This window comes from Toxotes jaculatrix, chromosome 24 (assembly GCF_017976425.1).
Source record: "Toxotes jaculatrix isolate fToxJac2 chromosome 24, fToxJac2.pri, whole genome shotgun sequence".
NCBI classification, from domain to species: Eukaryota; Metazoa; Chordata; class Actinopteri; family Toxotidae; genus Toxotes; species Toxotes jaculatrix.
Genome location: NC_054417.1, coordinates 8635041 through 8659077, shown reverse-complemented (window position 1 = coordinate 8659077; position 24037 = coordinate 8635041). Strand labels below are relative to the sequence as shown.

The window sequence follows — 24037 nt, the reverse complement described above, 5'->3', positions numbered from 1 at the left end:
GAGTTGAGCGGGTAGCCGGCATTGCCGCACAGGCAGTTGTCCCTTGACCTTGTGTGCATTGTCTTCGCAGGTGCAGCTGAAGTCCGTGGTGGAGGAGCTGCCCGGCAAGTTGGAGACGGTTCTGGCCGAGTCGGGCTCCAACTTTAGTGTGGGCCAGGGCCAGCTGGTGTGTCTGGCCAGGGCCATCCTGAGGAAGAACCGCATCCTGGTGATCGATGAGGCCACGGCCAACGTGGACCCCAGGTACGCATTCTGACACGGCCACGAAGCGGCCGTTTATCCGAGACTGGACTCGAATTGTACCCCAGGACAATGTTTTGAGTGTTTGTGGGTGTGGTATCCGCAGGACGGACGAGCTGATCCAGAGGACCATCCGGGACAAGTTCCGAGAATGCACCGTGCTCACCGTGGCTCATCGGCTGAACACCATCGTGGACAGCGACCGCATACTGGTGAGTCTCGTGGGTTTTCATAGCAGTTTGTGGTCGTTTAATGGTTTGTGAACTGTACTCTGTATATCAGTGAGCATATATACAGAATGTGAGCTCTGTAGTTTTCATGCAGCTGATGTCAAGCATAATTATTTGCATAAGTACACGGTACGTCATGTACATGTGCAAGTGCTCTGAGATCAGTGACGGTTTTCTGTCCTGTGTGATGTTGGTCACATGAGCATTGTATGTTTAAGTGGTCTGGCACGTGTGGCTGAGTTTAAGTGTAAGAAATGTTTGGACAGTGAAGTCAGCAATGACATTGATTTTGCGTATGGCTCTCAGGTGCTGGACAGCGGTGTCATCCAGGAGTTTGACTCTCCCTGGACCCTGCTGCAAAACAAACACGGCAGTCTGTACAAGACGGTGCAGCAGTTGGGACCGTCCGAGGCGACGGCCCTGCTGGAGTTGGCCAGACAGGTGAGGGGAAAGCGGCCCGGTCTGGAAAAGATGCGAGTAGGCGGTCTGTAGTGTCTTAGTGTTTCAGAGGAGTCTTTTATGATTAAATCATGGATCGGTCTTGTGAACAGGCGGCCGGGCAGAACGGACGACCCGAGAGCGGCGCAACGCGTGCCGCGCCGGCACCGTGAAGAGGCAGGAGGTAGAGCGGTGTATCTGCGAAAGGAGCAGAGGAGGGGAGGTTTCTTTGGACTTGATTTTACTGTGAAGCGTTGAAGGGTGCAATAGTTGTTTTGCAATAAAGGAGACGCCAAGGTCAAGAGAGTCAGGGTCTTTGTATGTTTGTGCCAGTAAGGTGTCCGAAGAGAGACAAGTGTTCTTGAAGCTCGACAGCTCTGGTAAGTACAGTCAGCATGTCTACACTTTTAATGATTTGTTGTTGTCTATCACAATCAGATCAATACAAGAGTGAGAGAAGCTTTTTTTTCCTAAGGGTTCTAATATTTCACACGGCCTGAGGTTCATGTGTTTCTGATGATCACAGATCTGTGTGGCTGAATGTGAAACTGTGTGTCTGAGGTTTGTCTTTACAGGGTCTTGATCTCCCAGGAGTGAGTTTGCCGTATTCAGAGGGTCAGAATGAATTTGTTAAAAGTCAAAGTCAAGGTGCCAAAAGAGTCAGAGAGCCGATGGGAACGTCTTGTCACAGCACAGGTCTTTGACGGGCATCACCAGCAGCCCCACCACTGGGTTGGACACAGCCAGAGGCAGGAGCAGGGTCCGGGTTCGGAGCTGCGGGAAACACAGGTCGAGCGAAGGACGAACGAGGTGAGAGACAAACCCCAAGTCCCCTGTCTGGAAACACACAGGCATGTGTGGAGGACGGCGGGAGGGTCGCACAGGGGCCGTATTTTGGACAAATGCACCATCTTCATAATTAGCTTGGCGGCAACATATGAAACGGAACACACCGGGCACCGACAACAGTCAAGTCATTGCATTTGTTGTCAATCATTCATTACTGTGAAGTTTCTGAAGGGGTCGTTCATACAGAAATGAGCTTACAATGAAGGTTGTCGTATCTGATTCCAAATGATCTGAGCACCCCTTGCTTTTCTCTTTTAGGCTAATATTTTGTCCTTTCTTCTGTGTTTTTTTGTCTTATTCATGAGGCCTCTTCTTCAAATGGAACCATTTTTCTGACTGAAAAACACTTTTTATCCACTTTGTTGAAGGGAGGAAAGCTGTGTTTGATGGAATTCTTTGATAGTTTCAAGTTGCAGTTTCAAATGTAGGAAAAGGGCTCAAATTTGTTGCACCTGGTTTGAAATGTAAATCCTCTCCAACCAAGGTTGCGGAGCAGGAAGTCATCACCGGGACATCGGAGACCCCTGAAGACGATCCTGTGTAGCAGCAGCAGCAGCAAGGCTCGAGCCACGGCAAGGTCAGTGCAGTGGAACGTATCTTTTTTTTTTAACACAGAAGCAGATCAGCGTCCAGGCTCAGATGTAGCGCTGTGTAGACTTAAAATGGACTTTAATGAAGATGCGGTCAAGTAAAAGTGAAGCCTAAATGTGGTTTCCTGTGTATTTTCCCTTATTCATAGAGAGCGGTCAGTGAGGTTCCACTGTGTGAGTGCATCAAGGTAGAAGAATGAGACAGCTGTGTGCAGCATATCGTGCAGAGTCAGAGCTGGAAGTCAGAGTAGGAGTTTGTCTTTTTAAAGAACGACGTATTAGATCAGATTGTTTGCAAGTCATAGTAATGCAGATGAGCTTTTTGTGATTTAAACTGTTGTCGTCAGCAGAGTGTCTTTGTATTTCTGTCTGTAGGCAGTATGTGTGAAAGCTGAGTTTTCTGTAGTGGGTTAGGCTAAGTCACTGTAAGCGTAAGTAGCCCAATGAAAGACAATAACCAGCCTCTGTTCAATTATTTATTCTCCCATCAAACCAAAAAGATGACAAATGTTAAATCTGGTCCCTTCCCCAGCTGGGCATCCACATACTCAGTAGTTTTAAAGAAGGTTCAATGATTGAGGTTTTGCATATTGATATGCCAGTTATGTCTGAACGCAGACTAAACATCCGTTAAGGTCATAGTGCAAAAACACATGTTGGAACGTTAGGGACAAGTCAACGTTGTCATTAAGTAGGTGTTAATTGGCGAGGGGAGGGCCGTGGGCCAACTCACATGTGTAACGTACAGGAGGGTGAGGAGGGGAGAGGGAGGTGTCCGATTTGTCTTTCATCCGAATCAGGTCCTCTGCAAACCCCACGCTGCGAGCTCTGTGTGGGTGTCGTGCCCAAGAGCAAAGAGAAGAGTCCCCCTCCCAGGGGAATGTGGGAGGTTTGGGGAAATTGTTTTGAAAGCCAGAGCATGTGGCCTGTGGAAGTGGACGAAGACAGTGTCCCCAGTTAAAATGTGGTTTAAGTGTTATGGTGACTAGTAGTTGGAGCTACTGTAAAAAAAACCTGAAACCTGAAAGGAAATGTGTTGTGAAAAGTCAGTCTATTTTTGTAAACACTTTAGGAGTGTTTGTGAGAGGAGTGTGCAGTAGTATATTTTATACCCTGGAGATTTTACGAGCATGTCCTGTAAGATTTGAATTTTTCTGTTCTAATTTATTATTATTATTATTATTGTCATCAGTGTTATGAGTATTATTTAGACTGGACCCCTTTACAAGGAATGCAAGTTTTGGTGTATTGTGAGTTTGGTGGGTCTGGGTGTAATCTACAAGGATACCACCAGATGTCACTGTTGTGGAACTCATGTAAAAGAGGGTGGAGAGGACGTGCCAGTGTGAGTGTTGCCACTATTTTAATGATTTCTTATGTGTATGCGTGTCTCTTGGACTTTTGTTTTCAGTGTTAAGGGAAGGAGGAAGACTGTTTGTCTGTACAGGGCTGTGTGTGTGTGTGTCAGGTCAGGCTAATCATTGTGTGTGTCATTTTGAGTACATAAGCTGTAATTTGAAGGTTGGACATTGTATATCAGCTAATAATCAAAGGGAAGCAGTTACGGGTCACAGCAGCTCTGTGGTCTGCACAGGAATGTTGTTCAGTATGTACAACTGCGTGAAGGCAGAAAATACTACAAACTTTGGACAGCGCGTTGTATATTTCTTCTGTGGCGATGTGTTGTCAGTCAAGTTGTCATGTCTTATGGAACATGGGTTATTGTCTTATGGAACATGGGGCAGCCTTTGCGCAGCAAGTTAAGAGTGTGGCTTTGGACTTTCGACCGGCCTCAGATCGGAGGGTCGGTCGAGGGTTCGATCCCTCGACCGAGCGCAAAAAATGGATACGGTGGTGGTGAAGGAGACGCGCCTCCCCTGCCTCTGCGACCATGGCTGCGGTGCCCCTGAGCAAGGCACCGATCCACCCCAGCTCCCCGGGCGCCTCACTAGGCAGCCCCCTGCCGCAGCGTCTTTAGTGCATCCTGGTGTGTGTGTTTTGTTCACTTGGTGTGGGTACAATGCAGAGTAATTTCCCCAGGAGGGATCAATAAAGTAATAAAAATTTAAAAATGGCCATGTAATACAGAGCAGATGGCAGTTGACTATCTCCATATTTGTTTTTTATCCTCTTTGGGGAAGCAAGTAGGACTGTTTAATGTAACTTTATGCTGCTATACAACGTAAAAACACGTCTTCTGGAACATAACTTTGGTATCTATAAGCAGTAAATCAAGTTGAAGTAAATCAAGATACAAAGTCTTTGTGTGACTTGAGTTTTGACCAACTGAAAAGTGTCAAGGAGGTCTAAAGGTTTTTCGAACATATAGGTGTCATGTTTTGGGTTTTTTTTTCTCGTAAGAATGTGAGTGGTGATACTGCTAGTAATGAGTGTGCTCCCCATAAAAAAGCATATTCCTTCACAATGTGTCATGTAAAACATGAAGGAGACAGAGTTGACATTGATGGTCATGGAGTAGGTTGGAGTAACGGAGATGACATGGTGTTGCATGTTGTTGCTGAACTCCATGTGCTAATGTCCAAGCAGATACTACATGAATGTCATTGTCATTTTAAGTGGAGTCTCCTAAAGAAATAAGAGGAGGGAAATGTACCCCAATTTTAGAAATTTGGCCCTTGAAATGTGTTTCCAAGTATGACTTTGGGCATCACGGTGGAGGTCTTGGAGTAACAGGTCGGAGAGTCTTTTCACTAGTCTTTGTGTTTTTGATCAGTGAAATTCTCCATGAGATGCAGTGAAGCCTGGAATTATTCAGACGCCTGGCAAATTTTGAATTACTTTTATACCAGCAAGTTTTTGTCTTGATTGAAAATGACACAGACGTCTCCCAGAAGATAATAAGACAATGTACAAGAGGCATCATTGTGGACAAAATTATTTCTCAGCTTTTATTTACCGTACATTTGATCAAAAAGAGGCATGTACAAAATGATTCATACCCTTTGCGAACTGTCACAGTCTAGTGTAACACTGTGGCTCTAGGGAGCACTGTAATTTCAAATCCTGTGTGTGACCTGTACATATGGTTTTGCCAATAGAGCTGACTTTGACTGAGTATTTGTATGGCATTTTGATGCCTTACTATACTGTGATGGTTTTCACTCAGTTTTGAAGCCTTACTATACTATGTTGTTTTTGACTGCATTTTGATGCCGCCTGGTTAGCTCAGTTGGCAGAGCGCGCAACTTGATCTCTCAGGGGTGTGGGTTTGAGCCCCAGTCCGGATGGCACCACCTCCCATGGGCCCACCACCTGCGGGAGGTGCCGTAGAACTTTGGTGCATTGTATAGTATGACGTTTTTTACTCAATTTTGAAGTCTTACTATAGTATGACGTGTCTCTGTATTTCAAAATACTATGATGTTTTTCACTCAAGTTTGATGCCTTACTATACTATGACGCTTTACACTCAAATTTGAAGCCAGACAATAGTGTGATGTTTTTTAGTGTTCAGTGTTGAAGCCTTACTATAGTATAACGTTTAGCAGTCAATTCAGAAGACTTATTATACTCTGATCTTTTTCACTCAGTATTGACGCCTTACTATACTAGGACGTGTTTATATGGCCATTATGATCAGGGTTTGATGCCTTGTTAAACCATGACCACTTTGAAGCCTTAATTTAGTCTGTTTATTTCATTTGGATACCTTATTGAAGGGGCCAAACTGGCAAGCATGAGTAACACAGATTAATTTCTTCTAGACGTGGGTTTTATTTACTCAAAAAAAGCAAAGAAATATGTTGCAACCAAAATATAACAATCTTGGATCCATAGACACATCACAGAACTGTACTGAAAAAAATACATACTCAGTGAAGTGAACAGACCAACTGGCCAACAAAAGACAAACAGAGCTACACAGTGAACAACAAGGGGCACATCTATAATGGTTGATCGGGCCATTATTTTAACCAAGAGAGGCATGACAAACAACAAACATTGCAACAAATGGAACTACAGCAAGCAAAATGAGACAATTAGCCTGTCCGTAACATATATCTTTAACTCGTAATTAAACAACAGAAATCAAGAAATTAGTGTACAAAGTAAATTCCTAACACCCCCCACCACCACCACCACCACCATGTTGCGGTCTCTATTTAGTGCAGCCCAGTTTGGCTGCTCCCTCCATATAATGTCTGCACTTCTGGGGGTGGTGCTCTTTGGATCCAGCTTCACGGGATGCCACTCAGCAGCACCAGCAGCAAAAGCACCCTCTTCACTGGTAACTCAAGAAAACCAGAATTAGAACAAACCATGTAAACAAAGAAAAGGTGAAAAGAAACTAAACTGTAGGTGCATTGCAGTGTGTTGTGTGGTCACAGGTGTGGCCATCACACTTTACTATGTCCATTGGTATCAGGTTTTGATGCCTGACTAAACTGTGACCATTTGTATGTCATTTTGATGCGTTATGATACTATGATTGTTTGGAGGCTATCATGAAGCCTTGATGCCATTACCAAGCTTTGCTCCACCATGACCATTTTTATGCCATTTAGAGGCTTTACTGTATTATGTCCATTTTTATGCCTCAGTTGTGAAGTCATAGTAAGTAGTATTTGTAAGGTGTTGTGACGCTGTACTAAACAGTACAACAATGTCGTTTCAGGTTGTGACGGTTTAGTATGGAATGGGCTAGGCTTTGGGTTCGCTGTTGTTGTGGTTATGGGTATCCAGATTGAACAATGTTTTGGAATTTTTTGCTTCTGCTGAATACGGAAATAATAAGGAAATATTGTACTTGCTAAAAAAAGGTCAATCAGCACAGAAAGTGGTCTGGTTGAAGGAAGTTCTTGAACATGGGGAGACTTAAGCATTTATGCTTGAGGATTGCTTCCTGCGGTGTGTGTCCCATCTGGGGTGTCCTGACCCTTACCTGCCCCTTGGAGGCCAAACAGGGCCCACAGGCTCCAAGGGGTTAGTCTTACCTCTCTTTTGCCTATGTAAGGGGATCCCCTTATGTCCTTCTTTTGGGCCTGTTTTTGGCTGCAAGGGGTACCCCTAACAAGTCCAAACCCAAAAGTAAAATGGTAAATTTCGACCTTTAGGGTAGTCAAGTGTGCATGAGGAAAAGCCAGTGATATTCATCGATGGCTCAGAATCTAACACAGAGTAGGAAACAGCTTTTTCCTCTTTTAATGTCCAATTTTGTGAGACAAACAGCTAAATGAAGTCCTGACCTCTGGACCTCATTTTTCATCTTTTTTTTTTTTTTTTCTGGAACCCGTGAGCCACGAAACAAATGTTTGAAACAAAGATCACGTCTTTGTTTCAAACATTTGTTTCTTTGTCTATAGAAACCTGTCTGTCAATCAAAATAGGAAAATACATGTCCTTAACATACAAAATGAGGAGTTTGTAAGCTAAGGCCCTCCCTTTCTGTCTTCTCATGATAACTGTCAAGCTGACCTGACCTATGCCTAAGCAGTAGCAGTAGCATTTCTTTTTCCATCATATTTTTAGAAGTAGTGCTACGTGTTGACCTGGTCGGCATTCTCTCTGTTTGAATCAAAGACAAATGAAAAGAATGTTTCCAAAATGCCAGCCTGACTGCCTAAGCCAAAACTTTATCATCTGTTCTGAAGCATATTTTTCTTCAGAAGGAAAAACAAAAAACTACAACTCACCTTTTGTAGACACCTGCTTTTTCCTCTCCACACTGATTGCCAAGTACATCTGGCTAAACAGTATCTGTAAGCTACCGAGGAGCACAGCCAAGCAGTGAAAGCTCCTGGGACGAGTCAGCGTTTTTAGGCTGCACAGGCGGCTCCTGACGGATCAGCAGAAAGCGACCCAAAGGCAGGAGGACCTGCCCCTGCGCCTCGCGCTTTGCTGCCGTGGGAGCGGAATAAACATTTTACATCTGTGCAGTGCAGAAACGGTTAAGGTAATGTAGTTCTTTGTAATGACCTACAATAATATACTTGTGGATGTAAAGTCCTGTGATCATGGAATAGATGTAGATGAGTAGTCACCAGAGATGGAGATCCAATCATGAGCTGAGGTTTGTTCCAGAGCGAAGCGATTGTTAAAGCTGAGGTGCTGACTGATCAAGTACATAAAGTTATTTTGGTGGTTATTTGAAGGTGGTTTTTGTGTGGACAAGACATCTTTAGCGTGCGACAAACTGAGAACAAGATAAGCAGATGTTGCGATTTCTGTGACGCGTGCGTGTGTGTGTGTGCGTAATAGCGGTGCGGTCAGGGGATACTGTCCAGCGTGAATGGAGCATGAGCAGTGCGCGCCATGAAAATGTAGCCTGACTGGACAAAGAAAACAAAAAAACAAAACCCTACTATTTGATTAATTGTGTCATCCAGAAAATGAAGTGTATATACAAGCTGATGCCAATTCATAATATTTGCACTTTGAAGAACTTCTGTACAGTATGATTAGTGAATCTGCTTAACTTGATGTGGGTGTAGAAAAAAAAGTTATCTTAGCCATCCTAGTTTTTCAACTGGAATTCTTAATCATCCTAAGTGGATAATAACCTTTTGCACTTTTTATTTTTCCAAAACGATCATATTGTGTTATTGTGCGTCTTGTTTCATTGCTTTTAGCCTAAACTGTGACAGCTGAAGTATTGCCAAACTTTTTGAAGCTTTCTTTTCTCTTTTTCTTTTCTTGTTTTGTTTTTTTTTTTCCTTTTGAACTCTGGTCATATCCCCTAAAGCCTCTTGAAGCAATATCACGATCTTTCAGTGAATTCAAGCTCTGCTGCATGATTTATCCACCTGAATGAGTGGGTTAATATTAGGATTAGTCAAGTTCAAATACAGTTTATTCTTTGTAAATAAATGAAGAGAAATAATGAGATAGCAGCCAAGTAATTTTTGGGGTTTTTTTTGTCCAAAATAATCCTTGTAACATCTTCTGAAGCGGTTCTTCTGCATTTATTGTAAACTGTAACTGGAATTGAATTGACAGATGATGTCTTGCCAAAATACCAATGAATCAGATCAGATCAGAATAACTTTATTAATCCCCGTAGGGAAATTCTTGCTGTTACTTTAACTCCCAGTTGGAGAAGAAGAAAAGAGGGAAATTGCACAGTGTGTGGTAAGAGAAAAAAAGTCTAGAATAAATAAGTGAAAATGAAAAACAAAAATAAATGAAAAACAAAATAAGAGTATAGTATAATGAAAATCAAGTAAAAATATTGCAATAACTCCAATATCAAACAGATAAAATAGAAAAGATAAGACATCTTAATATATTAATATTTGCAATATGTACATGAGGTTTGTGGTTGATAGTTTAAAAATGACGTATGCACAGTATACATGAGTCCGTGATTCTTACAGACCAGAGTTATAGAGTTTGATTGCGACAGGCAGGAATGATTTCCTGTGTCGCTCTGTTGTGCAGCGTGGAACAATAAGCCTGTTGCTGAACGAGCTTCTGTGATGGATCAGCATGAAGTTCAATTTTATGTTGTGTTCATTTTTTTGTGCTGCGCTTGGGACCTGAATTATGTCATTGTTGTCACATTACACACAGAGGTTTTAGCTGTCATTTGCGCACGTTTGATTTTTGTAAATGAGCACGAACTCAGTGAAGAAGAAGAACGTTGTAACACGGTAGACTTGCTAGCAAACCAGGGAGATTTCACAGAATAAATAGTGATAAACAGGGATTACTTAGTGATAATATTAATAATTTAAAACTGAAAACGTTTCTTAAACCTGTCAGATAGTGTGGTGTTTATTCTGTTATATTCCTTGGAAATTATGACCCAGCTTTTGTGTCTTATTGTTTTAAGTATATTAAACTTTTCATTAATGCAGTAAGTCTTTTCAACCAGCAGAGGGCGTTGCTGCAGCAGCAGCTTCAGAGGAGGCAGAGGATCCTCTGTTTTTTCAGTTTGACCTTTACTAGGTGGTAAAAGTCAGGATATGTTGACTATTGTTGCTGCAGTTGTGACCATCTTTGTTGTTGTTTTGTTTTTTTTGTTTGTTTTTTAATTTTGTTTTATCTTTCTCCTATGAGTCACCCAAACTATTTAAAATCTTTAAATTCTTTAGTTCCAATTTAGTACTTGAATGTCAATTTGGTAAACTTTCACTACATTCAAGGACACAGTTAAAGAAGTTCAGTGCCTTGTTGATAAAAGGGGGGAAAAAAGACAAGTTGTGGAGTGATACTATGCAGGCAGTTGCTTAACCCCTTTTTAGCTTTTTCCTACAGACCATCAAAACTGATAAAAGTATTGTACGCTCAGCTTTGGAGCACCTGTAATTCTAATGTTACACATCTGAATTATAACAAAGTGTGATGCTGGCTCTTGACACAAAGGGTGTCTTTCTTGAAAGGTGGTAATATCAGCTACAAGTAATGCTTTCCGGCTAGTCGTGAACCTGTGGGATGATCAAAAGTGATACTAAGATAAGATAAGATAAACCTTTAATAGTCCCACAATGGGGAAATTGCACTGTTATTTTGCTGATAGTTAATATGTAATCCTCTGTGTTCTTGATGGGAAAGGTGTCATCACTGCTGCTGAATATTTTTGAATGGTAATCTTTTAGTTTCAAGTAGTTTGAATCATGTCTTTATTGACAGTGAGGTTGAACTGGGTTTTGCGACATCGCCCTCTACTGGACAACTGGAGAAACTCCATTACACCAACATATCCACACGCTGTGTGATGTGCTTGTTTATGCAAACAATGCAATAAGGGTGTCTGTTTCTCAATGTCCTCTGACATCATCAACATTTCATTCCAAACAAAGTGCCAACAGGAAGCAGTAATGACTTTACATTTGTTTTATTTTGAAGTGTGGGCTTTCGGAGGAACACTCACATTTACTGTATTTACCTTTAGAGAAGAATCTGCCTTTGTGTCCAGGTGACAGATGATGTGTTACTGATACAGGATTGTGCTGAATATGTTGTAGTATTCGCACAGTGCTCATGCCATTATTTACAGTCTGATATGAGCTGTGGTAAAACCTAGAATGTTAAGTCGAAAAAAAAGCTGTGATCATGTGCCTGATTATATGACATTCAACTCGTTGTCAGGGCTTGTCCACAGTTTTGTGTTTAGGCAAATAAACAGTGTGGTTCTTAAAAACATCCTCTCAGTGAAGTGTTCTCTGTCAGCGTCTTTGTGCTTTTTACATTTGCACGCCTGTGTGCAATCCAAATAACGCAGCGACGTTTTCGGTCCTCCACCGACAGGGGGCGCTGTTCACACACGTGACTCATGACTTTCCCTGAACGTGCCGACGTCAGAGGTAGTGTCTTGGTGCGTCACGCGTGATGGCTGCCGAAGGGCGACGATGAGAAACGGTATTGTAGGTATTATCTGGAATTTCTGTGTATTAACCAGGCTTATTTGCTTCATAAAGTAAACCGGGTTGTTGTAGAGGAGTTGCCTGCCTTACGCTAAAAACCGCTTTTCCCCGCCGAGATCACAGAGAGCCTCGTGGTCGACAAACGCTAAGGCTACGGCAACTGGCGCTTCCATTATCGGACAGGCGTGGTAATTTACGTTTTTCTTGCAGTTTTCGGACGACTAGAGCGAGGACTGAAGTTTACATCATAGTTTCACAGATCGTGAGAGTTGTAAAGTCGAGAGAATGTAAAGTAGTTTGGTTTTTTTCCGTCAAAGAGAAAGAAAATACGGCGCTGGAAAAGCCACAGCCGAGTCTGAGAAGAAGTGAGCAGGTGGAGGGCAGTTTCCAAGACATGGTGACTTTGTTAGGTGGTGTATTTTATTATTATGGTTGTGATTAGTTTTAATTGTTGAGTTAGAAACATGAAATTTGGGCCAGTAATCGGCAATGATGTGCAAATGTTTCCCAACAAATATGGCCCTAGTCGGCCTGATGGTGGCACCGCGAGCCCACCTGAAGCCAGTTGTATACTCAGAAACACACCTGGAACATAAAGGCCGGATGGGGAGAAAAACATAACCGCCGTCAGCCAAGGTGTCTGTGCAAGGGGCCGGGTTTATTGACATTCTGGATACAAGTCATGGTTTTTCAACCACAAACTTGTCTTCAAACTGTGAAACACGTTCACAAAAGCATTCTCAGCCCAACTCACAGGGGGGCGCTATAAATCCCCCAACACAACCCTCAATGCATTGTATTCCCAATGGAATTAGACAAAAACACATATGAAGTTATTAGCAGCAAGTGTTGGTGTCTGAAGTGGACAAAAGGCCCAAACAGAATTAGCCTTAAACAGGTTTATATTATGAATCAAAAGTTTTATATTACATTCTTGGAAACGCCCCCCACCCCACATTATGAAACAACAAATGAAGACACACAGGGTGTGTTTAAATAAACCTAGATGACATGGAATAAAATGCAAGCTAAAACATGTTTAAGCATTCAGCTTAACCATAGTGCTCTTATCTCTGATCTTGTGCTCTTATAGGAGATGATTGCTCTTAGAGTCGTATATTTAAGCATTTCCCGAGTCTCAGAGTCAGATTTGTAGGGATAAAGTCACCTTTTTGTCAGCTTTCTAGCCTTTCATTTGTGCTCTCCTGTTGTTCTGAACTTATGTGCCAGTGAACTCTGTCTTTGCTTGTTTATTTAGAATTTCCAGCTTTTTATTGACCAAATCATCAGTTGTGTAATCATAAAAATTACCAGTACATTAATGGACAAAGAAAACTGATGTTAGTAGCACCCTGCGTCCGATCCTTCAGGGATCTGAAGTGCTGGTAGTAAATGAGACTTTGGGTACATCAAAATGTCAGAAGTGTCAGATTCTACTTTGGGAATTGCAGGACGTTGTTAAGTTCACTGTCGTAAATTAAAAATGCCGAGAGTTAAGTACAAGGGGTAACCGTGAAAGTACAATTCACAGAAAAATTGAGTTAGAATCCATGAACTTATCTTGCTTGTTTTTCAGATGACCAATGTCATAAAGAGCGGTATGGCGGCCGCACTAGCGGGGTTTGATCTACGGAGGCCTGCCAGCCGCACGCCACGCCAGGCAGAGGTACATCCAGCTCAATCAGGCGGAAATCTACACGAGTCGTGTGGATGCAGTGGTAAATGAAATCTGTATTCTCTCTGTGTATGTCTGCACGTCAGTATTAATTATCTGAAAACCAGGAGAGCATGTAGGAAAGTTTTGAAACAATTTTTAGTTTTAAGCGGAAGGGTAAAATTATATTTTGTTTTAACTTAGTCTTGAAGTAGTGTAGAAATCCACGGGATGAGATCTTGCGTGGAGTCCCAGATTGAGGGAGATTATCAATGACCTTGTATGTCTTCCATTTTCTCATAATTGCTCCCACAGTTGATTTATTCACTCTAAGCTGCCTGCCTATTATAGATTCAGTCTTCCCAGCCATGTGCAGGTCTACAATTTTGTCCCTGGTGTCCTTCGACAGCTCTTTGGTCTTGGCCGTGGTGGAGTTTGGAGTCTGACTTTTTGAGCCTGTGGTCAGGTTCTTTTATATGAACGAGTTCAAACAGGTGCCATTAATACAGGTAACAAGTGGCGGACAGAAGAGCTTCTTAAAGAAGAAGTTACAAGTTTGTGAGAGTCAGAAATCTTGCTTGTTTGTAGGTGACCAAATACTTATTTTATGCAGGAATTTATAAATAAATTCTTTAAAAATCCTACAATGTGATTTCCTGGATTGTTTTTCCACATTCTGTCTCTCACAGTTGAAGTGTACCTATGATGAAAATTACAGACCTCTGTCATCATTTTAAGCGGGAGAACTTGCACAATCAGTGGCTGACTAAATACTTTTTTGCCCCACTGTAGGTGATGTTAGAATAAGCTGCAGTATTCTAAGGGTGGACGGTGGTTGTGACAAAGTTATGTGTTAGTTCATCTGATGGGAACACTTGTGGCAGCCACTTAGTCTGTAGTATATTTTAGATGTGACGTCCATTTAAAAATTATTTATTTTAGATAATGTCTGTATCATTGATTTGATTATTTTTCACGTGTGATGGTTTCAGTCAGTCTGTCTTTCCCTCATCGGTCAGCTCTCTCCCTCTGCCTCTGCAGTTCGGTCAGCACGGGCCTGTCTGTGTACGGGGACCAGTATACCCTCAGCCATTACGTCGCAGCCGGAGGTGAGTCACACTGGGCCTGATAACACCCTTTTTTTTTTTGCTGTGAGAAACATGGCTTTTTCTTTTCCCCGTGTCTGTTATGTGCAGTGTGTTGACTTTGCCTCTTGGGCTTTTCAGCAACTAGCCTCGGCCCCTGGTGTAAACAAGATGTGACACAGCAACAGCTGCGGCCTAGGATACGGCAGCGACTTGTGACGTGCAGACGGGCGGCCAATAGAGACGGACCGAGGAGACGCGACCGTCCAGAGCGCAGCTCCTTCAGTGGCGAGAGGTGAACTTTCAGGTAAAGTTTCTCATGAGAGATTAGTATCAAACTGCCCCTGAATGATGTTTTCAGTTTGTGAACTGTTAGGTGAGCTGTAACAGCTGTTTTGTGTGGTTGTGTCTCGGCATCTGTGAATAATGAAAACACATTTTCTGTCTTGAGAAAAGTAGGAAAAAATAAGATCAAATTCAAATAAATCAAAGGAGAGATAAAAAAAAAAGAGGGAGGAGCTACAGCATTTGAACAGGGATAAGTAGAAGTATGGGATCATGTCCCTGAATGCATTTAAAATGAGATGGTAAAGGATGACTACTGTCAGAGCAGGAGCGTAGAATAATGGACTCCCTCTGCCCTCTGCTGGTGGTTTTGTGTAGATGTACAACTGCAGATCTACACAAAAGTAAAGAAAAGTCAGTTCTAGTACATGATACAACATGATTTATGTGCGTGGCTTTTAAATGAGGCATAAAAGCATTTTCAGTAACATACTGGTGTTACCAAATATAAACTGGTTTTGCATCAGAGATTGTGTTTCTGATGGCTGTATACATTTCGCCACGGGGAGATCACGTGACCGCGCTAGAAACTCTACATGTCGTCATCAGCAGGCATGAGAACTCACACCCGGAGGCAGTGTTCATCGTGGCCGGTGATTTCAACGACGGCAACCTCAAGAAAGTTCTCCCCAGATTCCATCAGCACATTGGCTTTTGCAACCGACACTTTTGACGGGGTGTACATTAATGTAAAGGCTGCCTACAGAGCTGTGCCCCGGCCACACTTTGGACAGTCAGTCCACATTTCAGCATTCCTCTGTCCAGCCTCCAGATCCATCAGACAGGCCAAGAGACAGTACAGACTGAAGCTGGAGGATTACTACACCACCTCTGACCCACGGCGCATGTGGCAAGGACTCCAGCACATCACGGACTACAGAGAGAAAAACCCGACAAACACCAACCGACAGAGAGGAGCCGTGGCCACAGAAGGGACACAGGACACACCGCTCTCTGTGACGTCAGTGGAGGTGCAGCACTCCCGGGAAGCAGCGGGCCCAGACAACATCCCAGGGCGTGCACTAGCTGATGTACTCTTGCCAGCATCATTAAGTTTGGATGACACCACAGTCATTGGACATCATACAGAAGGCAAGTGGCTGACCTGGTGACCTGGTGCCAGGTAAATAATCTCTCCTTGCTCTCCATTGATGGGCTCACTGAATGCATCACTGGATACATAAACTTCTGTGTGGACACCATTGTCCCAGCCAGGACAGTCAGCTGTTAGCCCAACAACAAGCCGTGGCTAACAAAGGACATCAAAGCCATTCTAAATGATAAGAAGAGGGCGTTGAGAGCTGGCAACGAGCAAAGAGGAGGTGAGGAAAGTACAGGCAACCCTGAAATCCAAGACCAGAGAGGCCAAGGAGCTGTACAGGAAGAAGCTGGAGAGGAAACTTGAGCATAACAACATGAGAGAGGTGTGGAGCGGCATGAGGACCATCACTGGTTTCAAGCCAACAAACAGCAGAGGAGCTGATGGAAGTGTGGAATGAGCGAATGAGCTGAACCTGTTCTTTCACAGATTTGACAGAGTGACCCCAGCTCACCCTCAAACAGACTCTTCTGCAGCACAAAGGCGACCACCAGCTCCACTCTCTCTCCCTCCCTCCCTCCTCTCTCCTCTCTCCCTCCCCCCTCCTCTTCTTGCTCTCCCTCATGTCCACATGAAGACCTCGCTCACACCTCCTCCTCTGAATCCTCTGACTGCACTTACCAAGGAAGCACATACACCCCTCACCCCGTCTCGGAGTGGACGACGCTATCATCTGCCTGCTCAACAGAGTCTACACCCACCTGGACAAGCCAAGACATGGTGGAGGAGTATACAGGTACCTGGGAGTGTACCTAGATCACAAACTGGGCTGGTCCAAAAACATGGACACTGTGTACAGAAAGGGCCAGTTGCCTGCTGGGGCAGCAGCCTGAGGGTGAAGGACACTAACAGGCTCAATAAGATCATCAGGAAGGCCAGCCATGTTGTGGGGGAGGAACTGGACTCACTGAACACAGTGTTGGAGAGGAGAATGTTGTCTCAAGTTAGGACAATATTGGACTCTCCTTCTCACCCTCTGCACCATGTGCGGATCAGTCACAGAAGCTCGTTCAGCAACAGACTCATTGTTCCACGCTGCACAACAGAGCGACACAGGAAATCATTCCTGCCTGTCGCAATCAGACTGTATAACTGTGAAGTGTAAAAACCACAGACTCGTGTATACTGTTTATACTTTATTTTTAAACCATTAACCACAAATCCCATGTATATGACTGCAAATATTTAAGATGTTTTTTTTTTCTTTCTATTTTTCTATTATTTGTATGATATTGTTCTGTTTGATATTGGTGTATATGTATACTGTAAGGGGGGTATTACAATATTTTTACTTGATTTTCATTATACTATACTTTTGTTTTCACTGCACTTTTGTATTTTAGAAACTTTTTTCTCCTACTACATACTCTATGTGCAATGTTCCTATTTTATTTATTTTCAACTGACAGTTGTAAGTAACTAAGAATTTCCCTACGGGGATTAATAAAGTTTTTCTGATTCTGATTCTGATTCTGATTGAACTCAAACAAGACCAAGGAGATGATTATTGATCCACGGAGGAGGAGGAGGACAGAGCCGTATGCACCACTTCACGTCAGTGGGACAGAGGTAGGGTGGAAACCTTCAAATTCGTCGGGACTTACATCAGTGAGGAGTTAACCTCGACTCACAACTGTCACCACTTTGTGAAGAAAGCACAGCAGAGACTGTTCTTCTTGAGGAAGTCGAGGAAATTTGGCATGTCACCCAGAATCCTCAGCAATTTCTACAGATGCACAGTGGAAAGTGTCATAACCAGCTCCATCACGGTGTGGCGCGGAGCCAGCTCTGCTCAGGACAGGAAGGCTCAGGAAGGAGCGATAAAGACTGCACAGCACATTTCTGGAGCAGCCTTCCCATCACTCAGGGACATTTACACCAGCAGGGTCGTCAGGAGGGACTACCACATCATCAAGGACAATACACACCCGCAGCACAGTCTTTTCACACTCCTGCCTTCAGGGAGTGTGAGAGCACGAACAACCGGGCTCCTCAACGGATTCTACGTGCAAGCCATCGGACTCCTGAATACGGACACCCCCCCCCCACAACGTCCACCTCCCCCATTAGGACCACCCCCCCCACACAGCACACACATACACATGATCACTTTAACTACTGGTCACTTATATGGACACTGTTAGTCTTTGCATTACTCTTTGTTTGGCATCTTACTGTGTTCTCTTTTTAAATGATATCTGTACATATTTCAGCTACTTTTTCATTTACCTCTTTTGCTTTTGTTCCTTTAAGTTATTCTGTATTTTGTACATTTCTATGTCTTTAACTGTATTTTTTTACTTTTTGTAAGATCTATTTTATAGACATAGCATTTTGTGTAGGGAGGTAGCATTGCATCATTGCATAGTGTGAACAGCTGCTTTGTATTGTGCAAATGACAATAAACCTTTTGAATCTTGAATCTTGATCCTTAATCATACCTGACAACATACAGGCATTATAGCTGTTTGTGTTCAAACAATCGGTAACATGCTGCAACTGCGTCTTTGACTGTGTGTGTTATTGTGAGTTTTTCTGCAAGAGGAAACAGTCTATGGAGTCGAATGGAGTTATGTGCAGATGCGGTTACAGTGGCAGTGTGGAGACCGCTCGGCAGAGACCCTCCACAGGTGGGACAACGTTGTTGGCCGAGTCTCAGATTTACAAGATGTTGTCTAACTACACATAGCGAATTAAGTTGTGCCAGAGTGTAGCGGTGTGTGTGGAAAGCTGTGTTTCTGTAGAAGTTGTGGCTCGAACGCCTGAACTGAAGCCAAAGTGACCATGGAGATGACAAAGACAGCTGGTAGACATAATACGCTGGCAAATGCCACGTTTCACTCTAGGATCTTTATGTGGTAAGTGATTATGGTCATAAAATTGGATGTCTCAGGACAGTGTGAATATGAACGAGCGGCGAGGAGATTATCAGCCGGTACAGAGTAGTTGGATCACGGTGTCTGTCTGTGAAGTGGACAAATCCACTGATTGGGTTGGAAGTGCGTAAAAGAAAGTTAATCCCAAATTTAGTTTGAATTCCATCTCTTTGGATGTGACTGGGGCTGGAGATACATGTGACATGTTGCAAAGAGGGTTTGTTTCATATGTTTTGAATTTTAATTGGACAATTGGATCCTCACCAATTTAACCACCCTTTGCAACTCAAGTACAGAAGTCGTTTTATATGTTCCTGATCAGTTCCAGCAATGTCAAGGCATCTGGACTGTCCAGTACATTCTGCTGGTTATGAGTTATGTGTCGTTTGACAGAATCATCCTCAGAGAGTAACTGGAGTTTTCAGCCTGAATGAATGAAAAATGAGAGCCTTCATAAGTCTCAGTTTGAATCAAGCAAGAGCTTGTTTTCAGATTTCGCCTTTTGAACGTTGCCACATTCAGAAATGCCTAAAAGACATAGACATGGTTGGAATTGGATGCGAACTACATTAGTGTTCTTCAATGCTGTGTGTGCTCAGGAATAATGTGCGTCACTTTAAAGTGACGCCGCCTGGTTTGCTCAGTTGGTAGAGCATGAGACTCCACCTGTCAGGGTCGTGGGTTTGAATCCCACTCCCATGGGCTCACCCCCCGTGGAGGTGCCATAGGACTTTGGTGCATTGTGAATTGGGCGGGCTGCCCCCGCGACCTGGGCCTGGACCCTGATAAGTGGCAGATGATGACATGACTTTAAAGTGACTTTTTCACTGCAAACACCAACAGTGTTGCCACCCGGATAGTCAAATCAGCACCATTTTAGGTTCACCGTGGGCTGTATTGAACTTGTGTCAGGTAGTTAACGGTTACAGTCAGTCAACGGTTACTCTGCAGTATTAAAAGATTAGAGAAAACTTTACAACATTCAGCAAAGGGATGCACGGTGTCATCGCTATGAAGCCTCCCAATCCAGCAGCTCAGACCTTTAAAGGCAGCCTGTGGAGTGTTTTTGTTATTAGTTTTTGGTTACTGTTGAGAAAACGTAGTGTGATGTTTGGACGTGCACCGTATAGAGAGAGGGAGAGTAGCTTCTGCCACGTTGACATATGTTACCTGCAGGGAATAAGCGTTACCACTAAAGTTTCAGTGGCCTTATCCAACCTGCACAGACTCCACATGCACAAGGGTGTGTTTCTTATTACCGTCTCATGTGGATACGTTATAATGATGGTGTGCGTAACAGTGTAAAGTCTTGGCACAGATGTACCCACCTCATATTAAGTAGTGTGTGTGAGCGGCTGTGTGACTGCGTGTGCTCATTGTATCTGCATCTCGGGTGAGCTGTTGCTGTCAGAACAGCACCGAGTTGATACTAGCTGAACAAGTTGAATTTACATACAGCAGCACGACCTGAGGACATGATATACTTCTTTCATTTAGTAATTCATGTGCGAAGAGGCAGCTAACATGAAACTCTACTTGTTATTGCGTTCAGTCTGATGGTCTGGTTCATATTGCCAACATACAGTCTTGTCAAAATCGCAGTGTGTTGTCTGCATGTGAAAATGATTGTACAATAATTAGATTTACAACCTGTTTTCCACGCAGTCAACTCCCTGGACAGATCATCTATCACATGTACAAACTCAGTCTTTGCTTTACTTGTGGGTTGTATAGAAATTTGGACCCCTGGTCATTAATAGCAATCAGAACCTAAAGTGCTGGTGTTCCTCTCATCCATCCTCTGTGACTGATATGTGTTAACCTGCTTTCAAACTGTCCATTTCAGGTTTTCAGGTTTTTTACCAGAGATACCAGAGATAGTCCAATGACTGTAACTCCTTCAAAGTTGCCATAAACCGCTTAATTTGAAATGTCTGATTCCCGTGTGGTGTAGTTCTGCTTCTGCAAACACGGACTGTGCGAAGCAACAATAAGAGTTTTAAAGAAGCATCTTGCTTTTAAGTGTTGTTCCCCAAAAAAATATAAAAAACTGGAAGTTTACGGGAAGGCCTCTGCACTGGCCGGATTGTTCACGTTGTCACTGTCAGATTAGTTTAACATAGAACATGGAAATGGAAGTCCATACTCTATATATACACAAATGTGTCTGTGCATAGATGTGAGATTTAAGAAACAATGTAAGGGACTAAAGTAAGACATACTTTATGTAAAGGCCGACTCAGTCCTGGGGATGGAGCGGCATGTAGCTGCAGAGAGAAGGGCGTTGTCAGAGCCTAAGTATCTCTAATGTGTATCTTGTTTGTTACTGTCTTCTCTCTAAAGGAGGCCATTAAAGTGATTCAGCGTCTGCTCCTGGGCAAAATCATCCTGTACTTTGAGAATTATGACCCGGACGACCATAGAAGTCTTTGCATGGTGTACAGTGACGCCACAGCAATGTCGCTCTCCACCTTCGGACTGACCATCCTCCAACATCACTATGACTACCACGTCGAAAGAACGGCCATGAAGAGACGAGTGGCCATGTGTCACATGATCTACAAGAAGGTCAGTGAGGATCCAGCTGATTTTTAGCCTAGAACTCTTCCAGTCGCACTCACAAGACCGGTGCAGTGTGTCTCCCCAGGCTACAGTCTGTGGCTACGGTCTGTTTCCTCAGTGACTCGCTCACTAAGTGTTCTTATGAGAACGATGAACAGGGACTTTAAGCAGAACCAGTGTCCATTTCAGATGTTGTGCTAAACGCAGTGTGTGTTGTTTTAGCGTTTGGTCAAGGTTTCATGCGTAGCTCTTTGATGATGTTTTATAGTCTTTGATGGAAGATGATGAAAGCAGAGGTCTAGGGGAGTGTTCTGCACTTAGATCCATCAAAACTCAGCGGACGACATTTGGTCATTTGGAGAACAATCGCAAACCCGGGGGCCAAAGCAACCAAAGAGCTTTGTAGGGCGATGAGGTGGAAAGTCCTCGACCAGGCAAGTGAGTCACCCGATATCTCGTGTGACCGAGCTGCGTGAGTTCCACTCAGTGAAGATGAGGCTGAAGGCAGAGAGGCCCTACAACAAGGCAGAGATGAAGGTGGCTGCAGCGAAGGCCTGGGAAGATAGAAAGCAGTGTTTCCCATCAGCTACTTAGACTGCTGGGGCTCTCCACAGTGTGAAAACAAACCTAAACTGGTTCCTGTACGTGTATTGATGTGTGGCGGTCCACTCTGGGATGGGGTTGTATTTAAATGTAGTGTTGTATCCCATCTGAAGGATATAAATGTGTTTGATTTGCTCGGGCGCTCTTTGCACCAAACCCCCCAATGTACTTGGCAAATGAAGCCGTTGTGGTGGAGCATCTTATAAAGGGTATGATTTAAAAAGCGATGGTCAACGCTACACATGGCAGGTGTGCATAGGGGATCGGACAGTCTGCTAGTGTAGTGATGTTTGTGTTCTTCAGTTCTACATGATGTAGCATGTAATAAGTTTGGTTGTCTGTCTCTCTGTCAGGGTCACGTCAGGGCCCAGGGCACCTACAACGAGCTGTGCTCGTCGGGTCTGGACACGGCGTTCCTGCTGCGGACGGACGAGGAGCGGGAGCGACGGCCTCTGTCACTGGGTCCAACGGTGAGAGGAGAAGTGAATGATGTTATGTCAGTCATTAGACTCACTGCCAGGTCAGTGAGCACAGTCACTGCGAGCTAACGACGACAGGGCCTGTAGTGGTCTGCGGCCTCCAACCCCAACTCCCTTGTATGGGAACAGACAGGCATGTGTGGAGGACGGTGGCACAGGGACTCATTGTTTTTCTGACTGCAAAACAAGCTGCTTTTATCCACTTTGTTCAAGGGAGGAAAGCTGTGTTTGATGGAATTCTTTGATAGTTTCAAATGTAGGAAAACGGCCCAAAATGTTGCACCTGGTTTTTAAATGTATGCTGTCTCCAACCCAGGTTACGGAGCAGGAAGTCATCACCGGGACGGCGGAGACCCCCAAAGTCAACCCTGCGCAGCAGCGGCGAGGCCCGAGCCACGGCAAGGTCAGAGTTCAGTGCTGTAGAGCATTTTATTTTTTAACACAGGAGTTGCAGTCAGCTTGTGTCCAGATCAGCGTCCAGGCTCAGATGTAGTGCAGTGTAGCCTTGAAACGGATACGGTCAAGTAAAAGTGAAGCCTCGGTGTGGTTTATTGTGTATTTTCCCTTATTCGTAGAGAGCGGTCACTGAAGTTTCACTGTGTGAGTGCATCCGGGCTGTGAGCTGGGGTGTTGTTCTTTGATTGGATCTGTAGTTTGAAGTGTTGTCTTGTAGAGGTTCATGTGTTTTCATTCATGTTATGCGAAGGAAGAGGACTGCTATTTTGTCACGTTAGGTTTTGGACACCTCACTCACAAGCTAAGTTACCGCGAAGACTCATGGTGCTCAGTTGTACTAAATCAGTGAAGTGCTTGCGTGCGCAGGAATCATGGCAAAGTAGTAGTAGTACTAAAGAGTCAGACAGCTCTGTGCAGCATATCGTGCACAGTCAGAGCTGGAAGTCAGAGCATGAGTTTGTGTCGTATTAGATCAGATTGTTTTCAAGTCCAAGTAATGCAGGTGAGCTGTTGTCCTCAGTAGTGTGTCTTTGTATTTCTGACTGTAGGCAGTGTGTGTGAAAGCACAGTTGTCTAGAAGACGGTCAATCAGGATGTAGTGGGTTAGGCTTAGTCACTGTAAGCGTAAGTAGCCCAAGGAAAGACAATAAGCAGCAAGATATGTCTGTCCTTCACTTTTGGCATAGATCCATTGTCTCTGTATGCCTGATATCTCTTCTTCCCTTCCTGTATATCTCTCTCTGGAGATGTTTTATTCTGTATGTCACAATTCTTAATTACGGCAGTGTTTACTGGTTTATTTCCATGTAGCTCAGACAGTGGTCGGTATTTGTTTCTGAGCTGTATGCCCGGTGATGCAGCATATACTCCTGTGTGATCAGCATTTACTTTTCTCTTTCGGTGTGGTTTTGGCTTGGCACCGAGTTACTGTACTTACTGTAAGCCAAGTCAGGTTTTGATGTGCCAGACAGCATCAGTCTGTTCAGGTCCTGAAGTTTTGGAAAGGACACAGTGTCGTCCAAGTTTAGCCGGAGGCAGAAGTATCATAATGAACACTGCTTTTTGTGGACAAAGATTTAGCCTTCTTTCCACTAGGTGTGATCGAGAGAGTCTCATGAAGTTCCTTTTCAGCTTCCAGAGCAAAAATCTTTGCGTGGAGCTCAGTGATTTCCTTAAGATATTTCCAGCAGTTTCGGCAAAGTGAG

General features: G+C 43.7%; 1 protein-coding gene across 1 annotated transcript in view; it reads left to right on the top strand.

Moving 5' to 3' along the window:
* Positions 1–21156, top strand: part of LOC121177994 (ATP-binding cassette sub-family C member 4-like) — a 35546-nt gene extending 14390 nt beyond the window's left edge. Inside the window, exons 28-36 of the mRNA XM_041032459.1 lie at positions 71–243; positions 347–452; positions 777–911; positions 1022–1718; positions 2242–2334; positions 13250–13391; positions 14369–14436; positions 14554–14719; positions 21076–21156. Coding sequence (XP_040888393.1) covers positions 71–243; positions 347–452; positions 777–911; positions 1022–1081 — 474 coding nt within the window. The 3' untranslated portion in view covers positions 1082–1718; positions 2242–2334; positions 13250–13391; ... (1 more) ...; positions 14554–14719; positions 21076–21156. The remainder of the gene's footprint in view (positions 1–70; positions 244–346; positions 453–776; positions 912–1021; positions 1719–2241; positions 2335–13249; positions 13392–14368; positions 14437–14553; positions 14720–21075) is intronic.
* Positions 21157–24037: the final 2881 nt, after the last annotated feature.